The 23,595-nt window shown below is 46.5% G+C and overlaps 1 protein-coding gene across 1 annotated transcript in view; it reads right to left on the reverse strand.

Annotated features, from left to right (window-relative positions):
* Positions 1-22,650, reverse strand: part of KCNN3 (potassium calcium-activated channel subfamily N member 3) — a 39,145-nt gene extending 16,495 nt beyond the window's left edge. Inside the window, exons 1-4 of the mRNA XM_070951482.1 lie at positions 21,805-22,650; positions 15,213-15,308; positions 8,977-9,395; positions 3,965-4,127 (exon numbers count right to left, since the gene is read on the reverse strand). Coding sequence (XP_070807583.1) covers positions 3,965-4,127; positions 8,977-9,395; positions 15,213-15,308; positions 21,805-22,650 — 1,524 coding nt within the window. The remainder of the gene's footprint in view (positions 1-3,964; positions 4,128-8,976; positions 9,396-15,212; positions 15,309-21,804) is intronic.
* Between the last annotated feature and the right edge of the window lie 945 nt (positions 22,651-23,595).

Raw genomic sequence — 23,595 nt, forward strand, 5'->3', positions numbered from 1 at the left:
AGGAGTGGATGGATAGGAAGATACAGAGAGAGAGAGAGAGAGAGAGAGAGAGAAGGAAATGGATGGAAGGATGGATGGATAGGTAGATACAGAGAGAGAGAGAGAGATGGAGAGAGAGGGAAATGGATGAAAGGAAGGATGGATGGAGAGGTAGATACAGAGAGAGAGAGATGGAAATAGATGGGTTGGAAGGATGGATGGTGGAAGGATGGATGGATAGGAAGATACAGAGAGAGAGAGGTGGAAATGTATGGAAGGATGGATGGATGGATAGGTAGATAGAGAGAAAGGGGGGGAAATGGATGGAAGGATGGATGGATAGGTAGATACAGAGAGAGAAAAAAAGAGAGAGATGGAGGGAGGGAAATAGATGGATGGAAGGATGGATGAATAGGTAGGTACAGAGGGAGAGAGAGACTTGTGAAAGGAAGAGAGAAAAGATAGAGAGAGAAGATAGGAGAGAGAGAGCGAGAAGGAGAGAGGAAGGAAGAGAGAAGAAAGGAAGATAAATGAAGTATTAGACCCGGAGACAAATACAAAAAAGAGAGGGAGAGATGGAAGGAGGGAGGAAGAGAGAGAGGGAGGGAGGAAAGGAGGGGAGAAGGCAGAAGGGAGGAAAGGAGAGAGAGATGGAAAAGGAAAGAAAAAGCGAGGAGAGGAAGGGAGGGAGGGAGGAGATGAGAGAAGAGAGATGGCTGGATAGATGGAATTAGATGATAAAACAGGGGTGAAGAGCTAGAAACTGGATCGGAAAGACAGATAGATAGAAAAGAGAGAGAGAGAGAGAGAGAGAGAGATCACTGCAGATCCACAGAGCTCCGAGTTCTAAACTCCCACCCTCCCAGCTGCTCCCCTCCGCTCTGGAATTCCTTCGCAGGTCCCAAATCGGCGAAGAATCCCTTTGGCAAGGCCATCGGTTCCCCAGTTGAGAAATATCAGCAATTTATTTTGACTTCTTTTGCAATCACGCATTTATCCTGCCCCCCCACCATCCTGCCCCCCCCTCTCCCCCCCCCCTTCCCAGGAGGCAACCCCAATCAAGACCATTAATCAAAGAAAAGATAAATGAATCGAAGGCAGCCAGCACGGAACCCGATGGGTGGAGAGAGAGAGAGAGAGAGAGAGAGAGAGAGAGAGAGAGAGAGAGAGAGAGAGAGAGAGAGAGAGAGGAGAGAGAGAGAGAGAGAGAGAGAGAGTGTCGAAGATGGGCCCCAGCTGGAGCTGAGAATTGGGGAGGGCGGGGCAGGGGGGGACATCTGGATCTGCTCTGGACCGGCGGGGATCGAAACCCAGTCGTTCAACATCCTGTTTCACACAAGGGCCTGCCAAGCATTAACTTGGTGGGGGAAAAAACACAAAACCACAACAGGCTGTTCAGGAGGAAGGGAAGATGTATTTAAGAGGTAGATTGCTCTTATACAGGGAGGCTTTATTTTGAGGGAGCATAGCTAGAAAGGGTGGCTTTGGCCTGATCACTGGGAGATCTATCTGTCTGTCTGTCTGTCTGTCTGTCTGTCTGTCTGTCTATCTATCTATCTATCTATCTATCTATCTATCTATCTATCTATCTAATCTTTCTATCTTCTCTATTATCTATTGTCTGTCTATCTTATCATCTATCTTCTATCTTATTATCCATCCATCCATCCATCCATCCATCCATCCATCTATCCATCCATCCATCCATCCATCCATCCATCCATCCATCCAATATTTCTAGCTTCTCTATTATCTATTGTCTGTCTGTCTATCTTATCATCTATCTTCTATCTTATTATCTATCCATCCATCCATCCATCCATCCATCCATCCATCCATCCATCCATCCATCCATCTATCTATCTATCTATCCATCCATCCATCCATCCATCCATCCATCCATCCATCCATCCATCCATCTAATCTTTCTATCTTTTCTATTATCTATTGCCTGTCTGTCTGTCTATCTTATCATCTAACCATCATCTTATTATCTATCTATCTATCTATCTATCTATCTATCTATCTATCTATCTATTATCCATCCATCCATCCATCCATCCATCCATCCATCCATCCATCCAATCTTTCTATCTTCTCTATTATCTATTGTCTGTCTGTCTATCTTATCATCTATCTTCTATCTTATTATCTATCTATCTATCATCTATCTATCTATCTATCTATCTATCTATCTATCTATCTATCTATCTATCTATCTTCCTTTTTTCCTGCCCTATCTATCTACTGTATATTTATTTCTATCTATCTGTTCCTTTCTTCGTTCGTGCCTTCCTTCTGTGTCTTTCTCTCTGTCTGCCTATCTATCTACCTTCCATCTACCTACCTACTTACCTACCTACCCTATCATCTGTCGGTCCTACCTATCTATCATATTTCTTAACCACCCATCTCCCTCTCTCGCTTTACACAACCGCTCTCAATAAATTAAAGACGCAAGAAGCAGGCCCCCGATTCTTCCCCCAGCCTTGCTTGCCCTTTCCAAGGGTCCCATTCTGCCTGGGAAGGCTTTTTTCTTTGCAAATATTCCCCGGAGAGACCCCCCCCCCCAAAGCCAAGCTATTTTGCTCTTTCGGTTATTGTTTTTTTTTTACTTTGAGGCTGAGCTTTCCGGCCTCCTGCGAGGCCGAAGGAGCTGCAGTTTGCAGGATGAAGTGGAGAACTCAAGAGCTCCTGCCTGCATGGCTATGCCAGGCATTTAATGTGCATTTCACCCCCTCCTCTCATTTGAAGGTCTGATTCTCCACCACCCCTTTCAAAAACAGGCTTTTGACCTTTGTGGTCTCCCTAGTAACCAGAGGCTAAGGTGAGCTGGTATTAAATGCAATTATCTAGCTGGCATTGCTAGTTTAAAAAAAAAAAAGGAGGTACAGCAGAGATATGCAAGAGCAGGACAAAAAAATTATAAGAGTGCTTCGTTTTAAATATTCAACAGCCATTGACACAATGAGTCAATGGTCATTGATATTGATACGATGAGTCAATAGCCATTGACATAATGAGTCACTGGCCATTGACATGGGTCAATCTTCATTGATATATGGGTTGAATGGCCATTGATGAGTTAATGATCATTGACATGATGGGTGAATGACCATCAATATGATCATTGACATGATGGGTCAATGGCCATTGACAGGACACATCAATGGCCATTTATATGATGATCATTGACATTGACCTGATAGCTCAATAGCCATTGAAATGAGTCAATGGACATTGATGGCCAACAGTCATTGATGTTGACCTGATAGCTCAATAGCCATTGACGTGAGTCAATGGACATTGAGGTGGGCCAACAGCCATTGATGTTGACCTGATAGCTCAATAGCCATTGACATGAGTCAATGGACATTGAGGTGGGCCAACAGCCATTGATGTTGACCTGATAGCTCAGTAGCCATTGACGTGAGTCAATGGCCATTGATGTGGGCCAACAGCCATTGATGTGGGCCAACAGCCATTGATGTTGACCTCATAGCTCAATAGCCATTGACATGAGTCAATGGCCATTGATGTGGGCCAACAGCCATTGACTTTGACCTGATACCATTGACAGGATGATTCGATGACCATCGACAGAACACATCAATGGCCACTGACACTTGTGTGTCCAATCTACAAAGCCTTCATTCTGTGTTGGAGCCCAGGATAGTTCCTTCTGCTTTCAAAGAGCTGCTGCTCCACCTTTCATCAAGGTCCTAGTCCTCATGATTCCGGAAAAATAAAAATTCATTGCACCAAATGATAGCCACTTAGCCACAGGAATTTTAGGCTCAACGGTGGTCATATGTCAGAGATGACCTGTATACTTTTCTCCACATTGTGTGCACAATCGCTTTGCACCCTTCCCCAAATATTGGGAGGGTCAAAAAAATTGAATACATTACTGGTGCCCTTGTGCTCACGAACACGTGGGGCATTTCTTTCTTTTTTTTTTTAAAGCAGATTTTTCGTGGCTTACCATGATCCCCGTAAGCAGACAGACGCCTTTCCCACAATAGGTATGTGGGACCATGTCGCCGTACCCGATGGAGAGGAAGGTGATGGAAATCAGCCACATGGCACCCAGGAAGTTACTGGTCACATCCTGTTGGTCGTGATACCTGCCGAAGAAAATCAGGTTGCTGGGGGTGAAATGACACAGCCACAATCAGGAGGCACCGAAACAATTTTCCTGGAGTTTGGACCCAGCGGGAACCTCTCTGGGACAGTGTTTTTCAAGCTCTGGAAGACGGTGGACTTCAACTCCCAAAATTCCCCAGCTAGTTATTCTGGCTGAGGAATCCTGGGAGTTGAAGTCCACTCCTCTTAAAGCATGCTGGTTTGGGGAATTCTGGGAGTTGAAGTCTACCCATCTTAAAGCAAGCTGGCTGGGGGATTCTGGGAGTTTAAGTCCATCCCTCTTAAATCATGCTGGTTTGGGGAATTCTGGGAGTTGAAGTCCACTCCTCTTAAAGCATGCTGGAAGGGGAATTCTGGGAGTTGAAGTCCACTCCTCTTAAAGCAGGCTGGCTCGGGGATTCTGGGAGTTGAAGTCCACTCCTCTTAAAGCAGGCTGCCTGGGGAATTCTGGGAGTTGAAGTATACCCATCTTAAAGCAGGCTGGCTGGGGGATTCTGGGAGTTGAAGTCTACTCCTCTTAAAGCAGGCTGCCTGGGGAATTCTGGGAGTTGAAGTATACCCATCTTAAAGCAGGCTGGCTGGGGAATTCTGGGAGTTGAAGTCTACCCATCTTAAAGCATGCTGGTTTGGGGAATTCTGGGAGTTGAAGTCCACTCCTCTTAAAGCATGCTGGAAGGGGAATTCTGGGAGTTGAAGTCCACTCCTCTTAAAGCAGGCTGGCTCGGGGATTCTGGGAGTTGAAGTCCACTCCTCTTAAAGCAGGCTGCCTGGGGAATTCTGGGAGTTGAAGTATACCCATCTTAAAGCATGCTGGTTTGGGGAATTCTGGGAGTTGAAGTCTACTCCTCTTAAAGCAGGCTGCCTGGGGAATTCTGGGAGTTGAAGTATACCCATCTTAAAGCAGGCTGGCTGGGGGATTCTGGGAGTTGAAGTCCACCTATCTTAAAGCATGCTGGTTTGGGGAATTCTGGGAGTTGAAGTCCACTCCTCTTAAAGCATGCTGACTGGGGAATTCTGGGAGTTGAAGTCCACTCCTCTTAAAGCATGCTGGAAGGGGAATTCTGGGAGTTGAAGTCTACCCATCTTAAAGCAAGCTGGCTGGGGGATTCTGGGAGTTGAAGTCCATCCCTCTTAAAACAAGCTGGCTGGGGAATTCTGGGAGTTGAAGTCTACCCATCTTAAAGCATGCTGGCTGGGGAATTCTGGGAGTGGAAGTCCATCCATCTGAAAGCAGGTTGGAGAATTCTGGGACTCGACGTCCATACTTCTTGCATACTTCTTTACGGACTTCAAGTCCCAGACTTCTCCAACATGCTCCAACCTGTGGAATTCTGGGAGTCGAAGTCCACCATTCTTCAAGTTGCAGAGGTTGAGAAATACAGCTCTGGAGACACTGGCCTTCCACCGAACCCCAAGTGAAAAATCCCAAGGACGTTTGCTAATTTAGACTACCCAGGTTACTGTCCCTCAACGTTGCAACATCTGGCCAAGAGCGGGCCTATTCCCCCCCACCCTCCCAGTTTTTTACACTTCCAAATATAACACCAAAGCTTTTGAAATGAAAATAATCTCTCCTTTATCTGGGAAATTTTCTGCAAGCCCCCAACCCCCATCCTTTGGGATTAAAACGCTCGGTTTTCTCTCCATTGCTGGCTTTATAAGTCTGGTTAATGACTATTGATCGCTTTCTCTCTCGCTCTCTTCAGCCAAGAGGAAAGGTTAGATTTCGGTTAGGATTCTTTGCAGAGCCCTGAAAAACAGCTTCATTATGCATTGCACAGATCTACAATTTATTTTTTTCAGAGGCCAGATTAGATCTTGGCTTCTGCGGCCCAACATATGTGAGCCAAGAGGACTTAAAATCGGAATTTCCTGGGCTGGATAGCAAGGATTTACTCAATCATGAGATGTTAACAAAGAATTCATGCTTTAAGATGGGTGGACCTCAACTCTCCGAATTCCCCAGCCAGCATCCTTTAAGATGGACTCCCAGAATTCCCCAGCCAGCATCTTTTAAGATGGACTTGAACTCCCAGAATTCCCCACCCAGCATGCTTTAAGAGGGAAGGACTTCAACTCCCAGAATTCCCCAGCCAGCATCCTTTAAGATGGACTTGAACTCCCAGAATTCCCCACCCAGCATGCTTTAAGAGGGAAGGACTTCAGCTCCCAGAATTCCCCAGCCGGCATCCTTTAAGATGGACTTGAACTCCCAGAATTCCCCACCCAGCATGCTTTAAGAGGGAAGGACTTCAACTCCCAGAATTCCCCAGCCGGCATCCTTTAAGATGGACTTCAACTCCCAGAATTCCCCAGCCAGTATAATTTAAAGAGGGATGGATTTTTTACTCCCAGAATTCTCCAGCCAGCATGTTTCAAGATAGATAAACGTCAATCCCCAGAATTCCCCCCACAACCAGAAAGGAAAATAATAAAATAAAATAAAATAAAATAAAATAAAATAAAATAAAATAAAATAAAATAAAATAAAATAAAATAAAATAAAATAAAATAAAATAAAATAAAACTAAACAAAGGCAAAACATTTTTTTTAATGTCTTTTTTTTTTTTTCATTATTTTTCCCCCCTCCCCTTTCGGGATAGCCCAACTTCCAACCATTTTCACGCTTCTAAGAACCTCAGAAAGATGTTTAGAATGTGTGGTCAGCAACCAGGTGTTTGACACGTGCGAAAATCCACACAAATCCACACACACACACACACACACACACACACACACACACACACACACACACACACACCAGGCCTTCCCCATCTATTCACACCTGTGAGCAATACTGTGGTGCGCACACACACACACACACACACACACAAAGAGAGACACGCAAAATAAACCAGGTGGGGAAGGTTTACACCTTTTCCTTGGCTTGGCTAATTTCGCACCCGGAGCCTTTCAGTAGGCGGGGGGGTTCTGCCGAGAGTCTCTGTTCCCTGGTTGTTAGGGAGTCCCGCCTACACCCCACGTGAATGTTACTTCCCGGCACTGTCACTAGCACGAGGACAAACCTGCGCATTGTGTGTGTGTGTGTGTTTTTGTCGAAGTGTCACGCAGGCTTCTTTTGCAGCCTGAATGTTCCAAGATAAGGCCAACCCAGCGGGAAGGGAGATGACAAAGAAGGTGGAAAGCCTCTCTCTCTCTCTCTCTCCCTCTGTGTGTGTTTGTGGGTTCACATTCAGCCCACAACTCTTTTGTTGTTGTTGTTTTTTCTTCTTCTTCTTCTACCAGCTGAGTGGAAGAATTGGAAAGGAAAAGAAGTGACCTGGCTAAATTTTAGAAGATTTAGAAGCAAATATATGGATGTGTGTGTGTTTGCCTCTCTCTCTCTCTCTCTCTCTCTCTCTGTGTAGTTATATATTTAGAAGTAGATAGACCAAAAGGTAGATTATAGGGATATACATGATACAATATATAGACGATATAGATAGATAGATAGAAAGATGATAGTTAGATAATAGATAGATAGATGATAGACAGATAAACAGATAAACAGATGATAGAAACATCTATCTGACATGATAGATAGATAGATAGATAGATAGATAGATAGATAGATAGATAGATAGATGATAAACAGATGATAGATAGATGATAAATAGATGGATAGACAGACAGATGATAGATAAATAGATAGATGATAGACAGATAAACAGATGATAGATTCATCTATCTGACATAGATAGATAGATAGATAGATAGATAGATAGATAGATAGATAGATAGATAGATAGATGATAGATGATAGATAAACATAGATGATAGATAGATGTTAAATAGATGGATAGACAGATGATAGATAAATAGATGATAGACAGATAAACAGATAGATGATAGATACATCTATCTGATATAGATAGGTAGATAGATAGATAGATAGATAGATAGATAGATAGATAGATAGATAGTTAGATAGATATAGATGATAGATGATAGATAAACATAGATGATAGATAGATGATAGATAAATAGATGGATAGACAGATGATAGATAAATAAATAGATGTTAGACAGATAAACAGATAAACAGATAGATGATAGACAGATAAACAGATAAACAGATAGATGATAGATAGATAGATAGATAGATAGATAGATAGATAGATGATAGATGATAAACATAGATAATAGACAGATGATAGATAAATAGATAGATGATAGATAGATAAACAGATAAACAGAGATGATAGATACATCTATCTATCTGAGATAGATAGATAGATAGATAGATAGATAGATAGATAGATAGATAGAAGCTGAAGTTAATATATACCGGTAGATGATGTAGAATGATAGAATGATAGAATGATAGAATGATAGATAGATAGATAGATAGATAGATAGATAGATAGATAGATAGATAGATGGATGGATGGATGGATAGATTGGGATATGGGGGGGAGAGAGAGAGAGAGAGAGAAAGAGAAGATAGATTATAGAGGCATAGGTGATGGATGGATGATAGATAGACAGCAGGTAGATAGATGAAACAGATGAGATAGAAGCTAAAGATTAGAGATAGAGATAGATAGAGATAGACAGGCAGGCAGGCAGGATGGATAGATAGATATATACCATTGATAGTTAGGCGATATAGATTAGATAGATATATTGGTTAGTGATAGAAACAGATTAGATACATAGATAGATAGAGGCATAGATGATGGATGGATGGATGGATGGATGAATAGATAGACAGACAAATAAATCCAGCCCTGACGTTACGGCCTTCCTTACTCGCGGCGGTCCCTAAGCGAACCCCCGCAGCCGTGAAGCAAACCCAACTGTCCGCCAACGGGGGCCCGCCCCCATCCACCCCCGCTGCACGAACTCACCTCTCGCAAACCCGTACGGTCCAGGCGGCAATAATCCAGAGGGAGATGCTGAAGACCAGAAGCACCGTGCCGGGGCAGATGGTCATGAGCGTCTTCATGACGAAACGGGTGTTGAAGTTGATCTTGTTCAGCGCCCCGATGCTGCGGGACGAGGCGTCGGTGAAGAGCTTGCTGTGAAGGAGCATCACCCGGGCGATGAGATAGAGGCGGAGGAACATGGGGATGGAGAGGATAATGTCCACATCGGCTTCGGCGCGAGAAGGCGTGTACGAGAAAGCCAGCCGGGCGGTCCAAAAAAACTTATATTCGCCCGGGATAGGATGCACGGCGCAAACCAACATTTCCAAAGTGATGTACAGGATACGTTCGTAAGTCATGGCGATCCGCCAGTCATCGGCCCCGTTGTCGATCACGAAGAGCTAAGTGAGGGGAAAGAAAAACAAATAAAACCAATTTGGAGCCAGGTTTCTAGTCCTTACGAAACCCCCGCTCGCTTTCCCCAGCTGCCTTACGGGCAAGGCCTCGACGTAGGGGACATTCGGGTGTCATGACGGCGCTGAAAAAAAAGCGATTTAGGATCAGTTTTTTTTTTTTTTTGCACTTTTAACAACGTTCAAGCGATCAGAATTCAGGCAACGGATTCGTATTTATGACGGTCGCAGGTCCACCTTTGGTGAATTTCTGATGAGCCAAATCAATGGGGAAAAACCAGATCCACTTAACAACCGTGTTATTAATCGAACCACCGCCGTGGCAAGAAAGTTCGTTCAACGGGGCAAAATTCGCTTAGGAAATGTCTCGCTTAGCAACAGGTACGTCGGTCGTAAATCGAGGACTAGCTATATAGCCCTTTTGATGCCCTCCTTTGTGTCAACCGCTCCTTCCTTTCCCGTTTCGCTCCCTTTCAAACTTTCTTTCCATCCCATCAATAGCCGGGGGGAAAATCTACGATCACTCCTTGGTGCCCTTTTCTTTTCAAGTTTAAGCGGAAAAGAACTGTAAAGATTTCTCGCCGGCAACAAAACAGAGCAGGAAACGGACTGTTCTTGGTTTGGAACTGGCAATTACTGGCATATTGATTGGCCTGGATTTTTATTTTATTTTATTTATTTTTTTTGCTGGAAAGTAAAGAAATAAGATAGATATATTTAAGGATCTGGACCTTGGGATGATTTTGGAGAATAAGATCGTCCTTAAAATAGGAAATGAAAGAGGGGTTTGAGCAGGGACACACAGCAAATAATTATCATTAAAATAACCGTGTCCCCCTCTCTCTAAATGAGTCAACTAAGAAAAGGAAAAGAAAAAAAAAAACAGATTTTTTTCTGTGTAAAGATAACTGGTGCAGCCGAATTCTCCTTTTAAAAGTTGCTTTTCAAGTTTCAACCCTTTATCAACTTTCTTCCCCTCAACATTCAAGGCTTGAAATTCCAGATTGAGCCAGATGTTTCCCTTCTGGGCAAAGAGAACTAACTAGGATTTCCAGTTGTGGCTTGTCCGTTTCAAGGACAGAGACATATGGCTGGGACGAAGCCAGATGTTGCAAAATTCAGAAAGATTCTTGGCTTTGGACATTTTTTGAAGAAACTTCTTTTGCATCTCTGTGGTTTTCATCAGCCTTTCCCCACAATTTTACGGTGTGTTTACAAAACTCTTGTCTTTTTTTTTTTTACCCTGGCAAACACTGAATTTATTGCAGACCTTGGCTGTCTTCCTTCCACCCCAAATCTACCTCGAATTCCTATATTATTTGGCTGGGGTATTTTTTTTCCTGGCTTGTCTGAAAGGATGTGGGTCTCTCCTCCAGAGAAGCAGGGATCCGTGTGGCCAGAGGTCAGCCAGAAATTCAACAGGGCAACAGTGTAGAAGATTAAATCTTGAACCCAGAGAAAATTTCTGGTTTTTTTTTTTTTGCCAGCTGCTCTTTCAGCTGAGTTGAAACTGTCTCTCTGTGGCCACAAGCAGGGAGGACAAGGAAGGCTCCCCCCTCCCACAAGGAAGCAGAGCCCCCCCCTCCCAATATTAGTGGTGCCACCGAAGTGCCCTGACAACTTAAGTCCAATGCAACGGATTGGTGTTTGCTGATACTAACAGGGAGGGAGGGAGGGAGGGAGGAATGAAGGGAGAAGAAGAAGAAAGAGAAAGAGAAGGAAATGAGAAGGAAGGGAATAAGGAAGGGAAGTAGGGAGGGAGGGAGGGAAGGAAAGAAAGGAGGGAGGGAGGGAAGGAAAGAAGGAAGTAGGGAGGGAAAGTAGGGAGGGAAGGAAGGAAGGAGAAAATTGAAAGAGAAGAAAATGAAGGAGGGGAAGAAGGAGGGGAAGAAGGAAGGGAATAAGAAAGGGGAAGTAGGGAGGGAGGGAAGGAAAGAAGGAAGTAGGGAGGGAAAGCAGGGAGGAAAGGAAGGAAGGAGAAAACTGAAAGAGAAGAAAATGAAGGAGGGGAATAAGGAAGGGGAAGTAGGAGGGAGGGAGGGAAGGAAAGAAAGGTGGGAGGGAGGGAAGGAAAGAAGGAAGTAGGGAGGGAAAGCAGGGAGGAAAGGAAGGAAGGAGAAAACTGAAAGAGAAGAAAATGAAGGAGGGGAATAAGGAAGGGGAAGTAGGAGGGAGGGAGGGAAGGAAAGAAAGGTGGGAGGGAGGGAAGGAAAGAAGGAAGTAGGGAGGGAAAGCAGGGAGGAAAGGAAGGAAGGAGAAAACTGAAAGAGAAGAAAATGAAGGAGGGGAATAAGGAAGGGGAAGTAGGAGGGAGGGAGGGAAGGAAAGAAGAAGTAGGGAGGGAAAGCAGGGAGGGAAGGAAGGAAGGAAGGAGAAAATTGAAAGAGAAGAAAATGAAGGAGGGGAATAAGGAAGGGAATAAGGAAGGGGAAGTAGGGAGGGAGGGAGGGAAGGAAAGAAGGAAGTAGGGAGGGAAAGCAGGGAAGGAAGGAAGGAGGGAAGGAGAAAACTGAAAGAGAAGAAACTGAAGGAAGGGAATAAGGAAGGGGAAGTAGGGAGGGAGGGAGGGAAGGAAAGAAGGAAGTAGGGAGGGAAAGCAGGGAGGGAAGGAAGGAAGGAAGGAGAAAACTGAAAGAGAAGAAAATGAAGGAGGGGAATAAGGAAGGGGAAGCAGGGAGGGAGGGAAGGAAAGAAGGAAGGAGGGAGGGAAGGAGAAAACTGAAAGAGAAGAAAATGAAGGAGGGGAATAAGGAAGGGGAAGGAGGAGAGGGGGAAGGGAGGAAGGAAGGAAGATAGGAAGGAAGGAAGGAAGAGGGAGGGAGGGAACAAAAAATAGAGTAGGAAATGAATGAATGAAGGAAGGAAGGAAGGAAGGAAGGGAAGAAGGGAAGAAAAAGAGGGATTGAAGGAGGTAGGGAAGGAAAGAAGGAAGAGAGAAAGGGAGGGAGGGAGGAAGAAAGAGGGAGGGAAATAAATAAATATACATAAATACATAAATACATAAATAAATCAATAAATAAGGTCTTGAGAACCACTGGCAGAATCCCTTCCCTTCTATTTCAACAGAAGCCAACCAGGATCGAAAACCTTGAATGAAACCCGGATTGATTTCGGGATGCCTAAGAATGAAAGTCACACTCAAGCGATGCTCCTGTAACCATGGAGACCCACAGAGGCGGGATGTTGGTGGTGCTACAGAGCCAATGGCTCTCCCCAGGGTTTGTGGGGGGGGGGGGGTCATCCAGGTTGAGAAATCCTCCGTCCCTTGGACACTGAGGGGCCGGCATTGATAGGACAATGTCTGAGAGAGAGAGAGAGAGAAAGGGAGAGAGAGAGAGAGAGAGAGAGAGAGAGAGAGAAGAAGGGGGAGGAAGAGAGAGAGAGAGAGAAGAAGGGGGAGGAAGAGAGAGAGAGAGAGGGAGGGAGGAAGGAAGGAAGGAAGGAAGGAAGGAAAAGGGGAAGGGGGAAGGGGAAGGGGAGGAAAGGAAAGGAAAGGAAAGGAAAGGAAAGGAAAGGAAAGGAAAGGAAAGGAAAGGAAAGGAAAGGAAAGGAAAGGAAAGGAAAGGAAGGAAGGAAGCAGAGATGTAGGAAGAGAAGGGGTGGGAATTGGAGAGGAAGGAAGAAGAGATGAAGGGAAGGGATGGGAACTGGAGGGGAAGGAAAGGAAAGGAAAGGAAAGGAAAGGAAAGGAAAGGAAAGGAAAGGAAAGGAAAGGAAAGGAAAGGAAAGGAAAGGGCTAGATAATGAGAGAGGGAGGGTGGAGGAAGCCTTTCCTCTCCTCTCCTCTCCTCTCCTCTCCTCTCCTCTCCTCTCCTCTCCTCTCCTCTCCTTTCCTTCCTTTCCTTTCCTTCCTTTCCTTCCTTTCCTTGCCTTTCTTTTGTTTATCTAGCTATCTATTTCCTTCCCTCCCTCCCTGGTCTGTTTATCTAGGTATTTCTTTCCTTCCTTCCTTCCTTCCTTCCTTCCTTCCTTCCTTCCTTCCTTCCTTCCTTCCTTCCTCCCTCCCTCCCTCCCTCCCTCCCTCCCTTCCCTTGTTTATCTAGCCATTCCCTTCCTGCCTTCCCTCTTTCTTTTCTTCTCTCCTTCCCTCCCTCTCTGCTCTCCCTCCCCTGTGTCTGCCTGTCTGCCTATCTATCCAAACATCCATTTACCCATCCATCAACTCCCTCTCTCTAAAAATCCCTTAATCTATCAGCTCTCTGCATCCATCCATCTCTTTCTCTCTCTCTCTCTCTGATATCTCTCGAAATCTTGACAGCTTGTAGATGCATGGAGCAGCTCCCAGAACCCCCCAGCCATGGAGGAGACACTGTTCTCTTCTATACTTAGTCCTCATCTTATGACCAAGGCTGCCTGGGGAATTCTTCCCGGTCGAAATCTATACATCTGACAGCTGTCAGGGTTGAAGAGCACACTGCTCTAAACTTATTATCTATCGTCTCTATTATATATTGATCAACGTCTGTCTGCCTGACTGTCTATCCCTCTCTCCTTCCAGCTGGATAATTCTCTTTATTTTTAAATATCTCGGGTGTCTGCTGATTCATAACAGCGTCGAAACCCAGCGAAAGCTGGGTCAGAAAGTGTGGCTTTGCAATAATAATAATAATAATAATAATAATAATAATAATAATAATAATAATAATAATAATAATAATAATAACAACAACAACAACACCAGTGGAACTGCAAAAAACTGCGCTACTTGGAGCATCGTACATCTTAAGAAGGTCCTTGGTTGATTCCTAGGACGTTGGCAGCAACACATATCAACCATCAGCCCCAGTCAATGGTATTTGTGACACATTTTTAAATGCTCAGTTGGCTGAGTTTCAGGTTTAATGAATAAAGGAGATAATAATAATATCATATATTTTAAGAAGGTCCTTGGTTAATCCCTAGGACGCTGGCACCAACCTGTATCAAACATTAGCACCAGTCAATGGTATTTGTGATGCATTTTTGAATGTTTAATTGACTGAGTTTCATGTTTAATGAATAAAAGAGATGATAATAATAATCATAATAATAATAATCATCATCATCATCGTATATTTTAAGAAGATACTTGGTTAATCCCTAGGACGCTGGCACCAACCCGTATCAATCATTAGCACCAGTCAATGGTATTTATGATACATTTTTAAATGTTCAGTTGACTGAGTTTCATGTTTAATGAATAAAAGAGATGATAATAATAATAATAATAATCATCATCGTATATTTTAAGAAGGTCCTTGGTTGATCCCTAGGATGCTGGTAGCAACTCCTATCCACCATCAGTACCAGTCAATGATATTTGTGATGTATTTTTGAATGTTCAGTTGGCTGAGTTTCATGTTTAATGAATAAAAGAGATGATAATAATAATCATAATCATCATAATAATAATCACTATCGTATATTTTAAGAAGATACTTGGTTGATCCCTAGGATGCTGGCAGCAACCTGTATCAACCATTAGCACCAGTCAATGGTATTTATAATACATTTTTAAATGTTCAGTTGACTGAGTTTCATGTTTAATGAATAAAAGAGATAATAACAACAACAACAATAATAATAAAACCATTAAGCAAAGACAGGCCAATCCCTCAACCTGAGCCCGTCTTGATGACCCCTTAGGGATCCTACAGGAATATAACGCTTAAAAACAAGAAAAAAGACTACGATCTCCGTACAATCTCAAATTTAAAAAAAAAAGACAAAACAAAACGAGACTTCAGCCAGCCCTCCTGAAACTTTAAAAAGAAATAAAAAGCCATTGAAAAAATCACATTTATGTGGAATCTCTCTTTGAAATACCTGTACTTCCCGGGTGTGATACGCAATGATCAGCCCCAATAAAATGGCAGTAGAGAGGCTGATGAGGCACTTCAGGGCCAGGGAGAACATGGAACCCTGTGAAGAAAAGAAATATAATAAATTAAGTTGGGAATAGTACCAAGCAGGCAAAATTACATATAAATTAAAAATTAAAATTAAATTAAATTAAATTAAATTAAAATTACATATATATTTTTGTTCATTCCCTCAAAAATAAGATTTGGGATTGATTTGATTGTCGTTCCCCCCAGCAGTCCAACTTGTTAAAATAATACAGATTGTCCTAAACTTATAACTAAAATCGAGTCCAAAGTTTCTAGAATAATCAACGTCTCAACGTCTCTGATTCAGGTAGTCCTGGACTTACGACCGCAACTGAGCACTAAATAGAACAAAATCCGGAATACCCAACCTTCTTTGTCTCTCCGATAAAGGCAGTCCTGGATTTACGACCGTGATCCAGCCCAACATTTCTGCTGCTAAGCGAGACATTTGTTCGGGGAGTTTTGCTCCGTTTTAAGACCTTTCTTAAGTTGTTAAGTGAATCGCTGCAGTTAAGGAACATGGCTGTGAAGCGAATCCGGCTTTCCCCCGTTGGCTTTGCTTGCCGGAAGGTCGTAAAGGGGATGGCATGACCCCCGTCGTAAATATGAGTCTGTGGGGGCCAGCGCCTGAATTTTCAACTCCAGCGACTCGCTTAACAACGGTGGCCAGCAAGGCTGTAAAATGGGGGCGACGCTCACTTAAAACTGTATTGCTTAGCAACGGAAATGGGTTGAATTGCGGTCATAAGACGAGGACCGCCAGTGTTATTTTTCCGCTGGAACTATTGACGGCGGAAGCTTCCAGAAAGACGCTAAATTGTTCTGGAAAAAAAAAAATCAAAACCATGGAAGCCCGTTAACCTTTAGCAAAACAAAAGAATAAAAAAAATCAGAATCAAGATGTCTCCCCTAGGAAGTCGAAGAATAAGTCTGAGGTAATTTTTCTTTTTTTTCCCATTGATTTTTCTGGGCTGGGGAAAAACAAAACAAAAAAAAAACAGAAGAAAAATATCCCTCCGGAGAGTTATTTCCTATTTTTCCAGAAAAATAAAGATATAAATCTTTCTAATTTTAGCATCCCACGCAGACAAAATCCATTTTTATGAAGTATCCCCAGGTTGTTTTTTTTTAATGTTTTATTATAATTTTATAAATAATTTTTAATAAATATTTTTTATTTTTAAATAAATAAATAAATATTTTTTTAATTATAATTTTTTATAGTTTATTATATTATTTTTAAAAAATTATAATTATATTATAAAATAATAATACTAATACTACTACTACTACTAATAATAATAATAATAATAATAATAATAATAATAATAACAACAACAACAACATAATAATAAAATAAATAATTTTAAAATAAATATTATAAATAATTTTAAGGTTTTCTCTCTGGGTAACCTGGGTCGGGGGGAGGGGTCGGCGGGAGGCTCCGCCCACACACCTGGGCGTCATCAAATACACTCTGCACATGCGCAGAAATGGCACGCGAGAGAGAGAGAGCGAAGCGCGCGAGCAAACCGGTAGCAAAGGTAAGTGAAACCCAACACTGATCAATACAGCTAGTCCTTGACTTCTGGCCATTCATTTAATGACCGACCAATACAGACCGTCCGCGACTTACAAGAGTTCATTGAGCCTCCGTTCGGAGTTACGACGGCCCTGAAAAAAAAGGACCGATTTTCACAGATACAACCTTTCGAAACAGCCCTGTGATCACATGATCCACATTCAGATGCCTGGCAATGGACTTGTAGTTATGACGGTTGCAGTGTCGGTCTTTCCCCGATTCCTCATCTCCCGTGTCTCTGAGACAGGGACCTCAGAGGTCATTTAGTCCAGCCCCAAAGTAGGCTGCTGAGGTGAGCAGTGGGGGTCTTTATTTTGGGTGGGCTGAATTGTCGAGAGGCCAACCTATTTTCTGTGCCTTGCAAACCACGATCAACGGCTCAGCGCAAGGCCCCAAAAGAGCCCATCGTAGAGATAACTCAACAAACCATCATCGATGAAAAACCTGGTTTGTAGTGTCGGGCTGTTGGGTGGTTGAGGAACGGGGCATCGTTTTCATGGGCTGCATTGGCAAGAGGCCAACCTATCTTCTGTGCCTTGCAAACCACGATCAACGGCTCAGCGCAAGGCCCCAAAAGAGCCCATCGCGGAGCTGACTCAACAAACCATCATCAATGAAAAACCTGGTTTGTAGTATTGGGCTGTTGAGTGATTGAGGAACAGGGCATCGTTTTCATGGGCTGTGTTGGCAAGAGGCCAATCCATCTGCAGTGCATCACAAATCACGATCAACAACTCAGCGCAAGGCTCCAAAAGAGCCCTTCGTAGAGATAACTCCACAAACCATCATCGATGAAAAACCTGGCTTGGAGTGTTAGGCTGTTGAGTGATTGAGGAACAGGGCATCGTTTTCATGGGGTTGCGTTGGCAAGAGGCCAACCTATCTTCTGTGCCTTGCAAATCACGATCAACGGCTCAGGCGCAAAGCCCATCGCGGAGCTGACTCAACAAACTACGATCGACGGAAATCCTGGTTTAGAGGGCCTTTTTTTTCCACCGGATGCCGGCCGAGTGTTGATCTCTCGGTTTCCAAGCACCGGGAAAAGACTAAGATCCCTTCGAGGCACGATTGCACGAACCATGTTCCTTAGATGGGATGTCAACTAACAAACCCACTTCCTTCCGCTTTGGGAATCTAGGATCGATACTGGCCGTTGATTTTGCTAAAAAGCAGCCTTGGGAAGAAACCAGCTTCGGCCAGGACTCTTCCAAATCGATTAGGCGCAGAGCCAGAAATGGCTGCAGCCGGGCTGGCCCGGTGCCATCGCTGCCCGCCCTACAGGAAGGGAATTCTTGCCCGCCCTGGGCTCAGCTGCTACAACTCCGATCTCCTCTTCGCCACCCACGCGAGGGGATTCCTGCCAAGCCAACCTTGTGTGTGTGTGTGTGTATGTGTGTTGTTTTAACACAATAGAGCTGACCCACAAGGGTAGGAAAAGGAGATGGAGGGGAGGGAGCTGGGTATAATTCAAGATTATTAATAGCTTGGGTGTTTACTTTTTTTTTTCTCTTTTTCTTTTTCCAAATCGTAAAAGCAGGAAGCCCACCCCTCTTAAAGCAGGCTGGCTGGGGGATTCTGGGAGTTAAAATCCATCCCTCTTAAAGCATGCTGGCTGGGGGATTCTGGGAGTGGAAGTCCATCCGTCTTAAAGCATGCTGGCTGGGGGATTCTGGGAGTGGAAGCCCACCCCTCTTAAAGCATGCTGGCTGGGGGATTCTGGGAGTGGAAGCCCACCCCTCTTAAAGCATGCTGGCTGGGGGATTCTGGGAGTGGGAGTCCATCCCTCTTAAAGCATGCTGGCTGGGGGATTCTGGGAGTGGAAGCCCACCCCTCTTAAAGCATGCTGGCTGGGGGATTCTGGGAGTCGGAGTCCATCCCTCTTAAAGCATGCTGGTGGGGGGATTCTGGGAGTGGAAGCCCACCCCTCTTAAAGCATGCCGGCTGGGGGATTCTGGGAGTGGAAGCCCACCCCTCTTAAAGCATGCTGGCTGGGGGATTCTGGGAGTCGGAGTCCATCCCTCTTAAAGCATGCTGGCTGGGGGATTCTGGGAGTGGAAGTCCACCCCTCTTAAAGCATGCTGGCTGGGGGATTCTGGGAGTGGAAGCCCACCCATCTCCAAACACACTGACTAGGGGATTCTGGGAGTTGGAATCCTGGCTGGGGGATTCTGGGAGTTGGAATCCTGGCTGGGGGATTCTGGGAGTTAAAATCCATCCCTCTTAAAGCTGCCAAAGTTGAGAAAGGCTGTTTTAGAGATTAATTTAATAATTCGCCCTCAAGCCCAGAAAGTTTTTCTCCTTATTCCAGCTGCTTTAGAGAGAAAAAAAAATCGAGGGGCATCCTTATCCACACAAAACCCCTTTAGCCCACCCAAAGTCTGTTGGCACTGCCCTCCGTTGAATGGTGGCTAGGTGAATAAACCATCATTGGGAGATTGCATTACAAAACGGAATGGGAGGCTGGAAACCTCCAGCTTTCCCATCTTCCGTGCCAGGCGCGATGAATTATTCTTCGTTTAAACCGCTCAAGAGATGGGCAGTCGATAAATAAATAAGTTAGAAATTCATCAGCCTTGCCCAGACGTAACTGGTGGGCGAGATTTGGCTCGGGGAAAAGAGGAGAAATGCGGGCAGAAAGGAGGCAGAGATTGGGCAGGTCTTGAGTGCCAATTCCTTAGTCGCCACGATACTTTTTTTAAAAAAAAAAGAGTGCAGAGAAGAGCAAGAAAGAGGATTAGGAGGATGGAGGATAAAACATACAAAGAACTGGGGATGTCGAGTTTAATGAAAAGGAGGACTAAGGGGTGGCAGCCTTCCAATATTTGAGGAGTTGCCCCAAAGAAGAGGGGGTTCAATTTATTTTCCAAAGCATCAGAAGAAAAGACACAAAGCAACGGATGGAAACTAATCGAGAAGAGAAGCAATCTGGAATTAAGGAGAAATTTCTTGACAGTAAGAACAATTAATCAGTGGAACTACTTGCCACTAGAAGTTCTGGATGCTCCATCACTGGAGGTTTTTAAGAAGAGATTGGGCAGCCATTTGTCTGAAGTGGTACAGGGTTTCCGACTGGGGCACGGGGTTGGACTAGAAGACCTCCAAGGTCCCTTCCAATGTTGTTATTCTATTAATCTGGCCTATCTCGGTGAGATGAATCTCTGATAAGACTGATATTCTGAAAAATTATGGCCCCGGCTTAAAAAAAAAACCAAAAACACCAGAAAGAGCTAATTTAGAAAGATACCATCTTCTGCCTTCCTTTTCAAGAATTCGCTCTGTCTTCCTGGAACCTTAGAGGTCATCCAGACCAACCCACAGATACCAATGCTGCCTTCGAATCTCTAAAGGGTGGATCCTAGATAAGAAGTCATAGGCTAGTCGTCTCCCTTATCTCAGTTGGCAGGAGCAAAAAAATAAAAAATAAAAAAATAGCGAGTTAAAATGACAAGGAAGAAAATTTAGATCAGGTCGCATTTTAAATTGTCAGCCCAATGGTTCAGGGAATTCGGCCAGGGAATTCTGGGAGTTGAAGTCCACACAGCTTAAAAGTTGCGGGGGTTGAGAAACACTGGATTAAACTGTTAGAAAACATTATTTAACTGCAGGTGGGGAAAATATTATTTGATTAATTTCCATGCCTTTGCATTCGTTTTACTCCTGGACACAGACTGGCCAATCTTTCGCTATCAATCCAGATGGATTCCTTCTCTCCTTCTCTCCTTCCTTCCTTCCTTCCTTCCTTCCTTCCTTCCTTCCTTCCTTCCTTCCTCCTTTCCTTCCTTCCTTCCTCCTTTCCTTCCTTCCTTCTTCCTTTCCTTCCTTCCTCCTTTCCTTCCTTCCTCCTTACCTTCCTTCTTTCCTTCCTGCCTTCCTTCTCTCCTTCCTTCCTTCCCTTGCCTGTCTCCTTCCTTTGAGAGGGGAGCAAAGGGGGGGGTGACTCTTGGCTCTCCCCCCTCCCCATCCAACTTCAGAAAAGAGGTGGGGGAGGGGGAAGAGGAAAAAGAGTTGGACTCCAAGAATTGAGGCCTTTTCCCCAAGCAGCCAGACCCCCCTCTTAAATACCTGCAACAGGTATTTAGGATAGGGGTATGCTTTGGGAAGCCCCCCCCCTCACTGGTTAACCCCCTCCCAGCAACCCCCACCCCCTCTCAACTTTGGAAAGAAGTATGGGGAAGAGGAGGAAGAGGGGGGGGGCAAACCCAGCGAGGTTGAAGTTCCCTTCCCCAATCAGCCAGTTCCCCTTTTCCAAGCTGGGAGCTCTTTGGGGAAACCCCACCAAGTGTCTGCGACTCCCCCTCCCCAGCAAATCCCCCCTCTCACCTTCGGAAAAAGGTCTGGGGAAGAGGAGGAAGAGGGGGGCCAAACTCACCGAGGTTCAAGTCCCTTCTCCAAGCAGCCAGCCCCTTATCCAAGCGGGGTGCCCTCTGGGGAAACCCCACCAAGTGTCTGCGATCCCCCCCCCTCCTCTCAACTTCGGAAAGAAATCTGGGGAAGAGGAGGAAGGGGGGGGCAAACCCACCGAGGTTGAAGTTCCCTTCCCCAATCAGCCAGTTCCCCTTTTCCAAGCTGGGTGCTCTTTGGGGAAACCCCACCAAGTGTCTGCGACCCCCCCCCTCTCAACTTCGGAAAGAAATCGGAGGAAGAGGAGGGCCAAACCCACCGAGGTTCAAGTCCCTTCTCGAAGCAGCCAGTTCCCCTTATCCAAGCCGGGTGCACTTTGGGGAAACCCCACCAAGTGTCTGCGACCCCCCCTCCCCAGCTACCCCCCCCCCCTCTTACCTTCGGAAAGAAATATCGGGAAGAGGAGGACCAAACACACCAAGGTTTAAGTTCCCTTCTCCAAGGAACCAACCCCACCTTATCCAATCTTGGCACGCTCCGGGGTCGCTCTTTGGCGAGCCCACCGCCCCTCTCTCTCCCCCTCCTCCCCTCCCCCCCCCACTACCTTGGAGTACAAGCCCCAGGAGAGCTCCGTCTCGATGACCATGACCACAATGCCAAACATGCCGAAGATGAGCGCGTAGTCGCTGAGCCTCTTGCGCTTCTCGAAGAGGGCGCGCCGGTGGCCCAGCCGGTAACCGATGTTCTGGGTTTTACGCTTGGGCGCCTTGGTGGGGAAGGGCGGGCCGGTCCCGGGGGGCCCGGCGGAGGCGGCCGAAGCCGAGCCGGAGGAGGAAGAGGAAGGGGGCTTGTGGCCGGGACCCCCGCCGGTGTTGGGGTGCAAGAGCCCAGCCGGAGAGTGGTTGTCTTCCCGGGAGATGACGATCTCCGGCGGGGGCGGCCCGGATGCCAAGAGCTGCAACGGTTGAGCCTCTCCAGGCTCCGGACCCGAACCGGGAGCGGGAGCTGAACCGGTAGCGTCGAGCAGGTTCCGACGGGAAGCGCTGAGCCGGCTGAGGGGCTTCATCACGCCGCCGCTGTACTTGCAAGAGCTCATGGCGATCTCGGTGAAGGGGTTGCTGTCTCGCCGGTGTGCCAACGGGCTGGCTTGACGGTGCTTGGCCGCCGCCGGTCCTCCTCCTCCTCCTCCTCCTCCTCCGCCTCCGCTGGAGCTGGGCGAGTGGCCCGGAGCCGCCCAACCGGGCTCTCCGCTGACGTTGGGCTGGCTGCCGTGGCGAGAAGCCGGGCGGAGGGCGGCCAGGGCCGGGGGAGCCCGTAAAGGACCCCCGGAGGCCGGTGGCATCGGTGGCATCGGTGCCACGGGAGCCGGGGTGGGTGCCAGGCTGGGGGGCACGACGGGCGCGGCCGGCTCGCCCCCTCCCGAGTCGAGGAAGGGCGCGGGGGGCTCCATCCTCCTCCTCCTCTTCTTCCTCCTCCTCTTCCTCCTCCTTTGCCCGGCCCTTGCCACTGTCCCTGCCCCGGCTCAGCGCGCTGCCCGCCCCAGCGTAGGGGCATCCAAGCCAACGGCTTGCCCCCGCCTGGGCTGGGAGCTGGGGCGGGTGGCAGCGGCGGCTGCAGCCGAGCTGCCAGCGGGCGCGACTGGCAAAGGTTGGCTGGCACGACTCGCGAACGCGCCCGGTGGCCAAGCCCCCCCTTTTTTTTGCCTTGGGGAGCGCGCTCATTGGCTGGCTCGGGGGTGAGTGGGGGGGAGGAGGGTGGGGGGGTGACATCACAGCCCCTCCCTCCCTCCCTCCTTTCCCCTCCCCGCTGGGGGGGGGGTTGTAGAGGAAGAGCCCCCCCTCCCCAAATGCGCCCGCTAGGAATGCGCCTGTGCGCTCTCCTCCAGCACCACGCGATTCTCAGGCTGCTTGCTTTCTTTCTCTCTCTCTCTCTTTCTCTTTGCGCCCCCCACCCACCTACCCACCCAAGGGGGGGGTCTGCTTCATTCATTCGGCTGGGGAAAGGCCCCGCCTCCCGCCCCCGCCCAGCCCCACGCGAGAGCGGGAGTCGTGGAGTGGCTAGGCTGCAGGTGGGCGAAACAACAGGTGATGCCGCTTAGCTGGGTTTGGAAAAGGCTTTCCCGGTTGGATGTCTCTTGAAGCTGGGGGGAGGGGGAGCCCTTGCCCCCCCCTCCCTCCTTCCCTCCCAATCCATCCTCGTTATATCTGGAAAGCAGACGCCCTAACATCTGGAGAGAGCTGATCTCGCCCAGCTGGGGGGGCTCACCCTTATTTTTAAAAACCCTCCCCTCCTATCCATCAGCTGAGGACTCCAACTCCCATCAGCCTCCAGCTGGGAGGATCCGCTTACTTAGGGCCAGGAGAGATTCTGTTGGTGGGGAGAGCAGGGAAACCCC

This window comes from Pituophis catenifer, unplaced genomic scaffold (genome assembly GCF_029215685.1).
Source record: "Pituophis catenifer annectens isolate HBS135680 unplaced genomic scaffold, rPitCat1.0.hap2 SCAF_10, whole genome shotgun sequence".
Lineage (NCBI taxonomy): Eukaryota > Metazoa > Chordata > Lepidosauria > Squamata > Colubridae > Pituophis > Pituophis catenifer.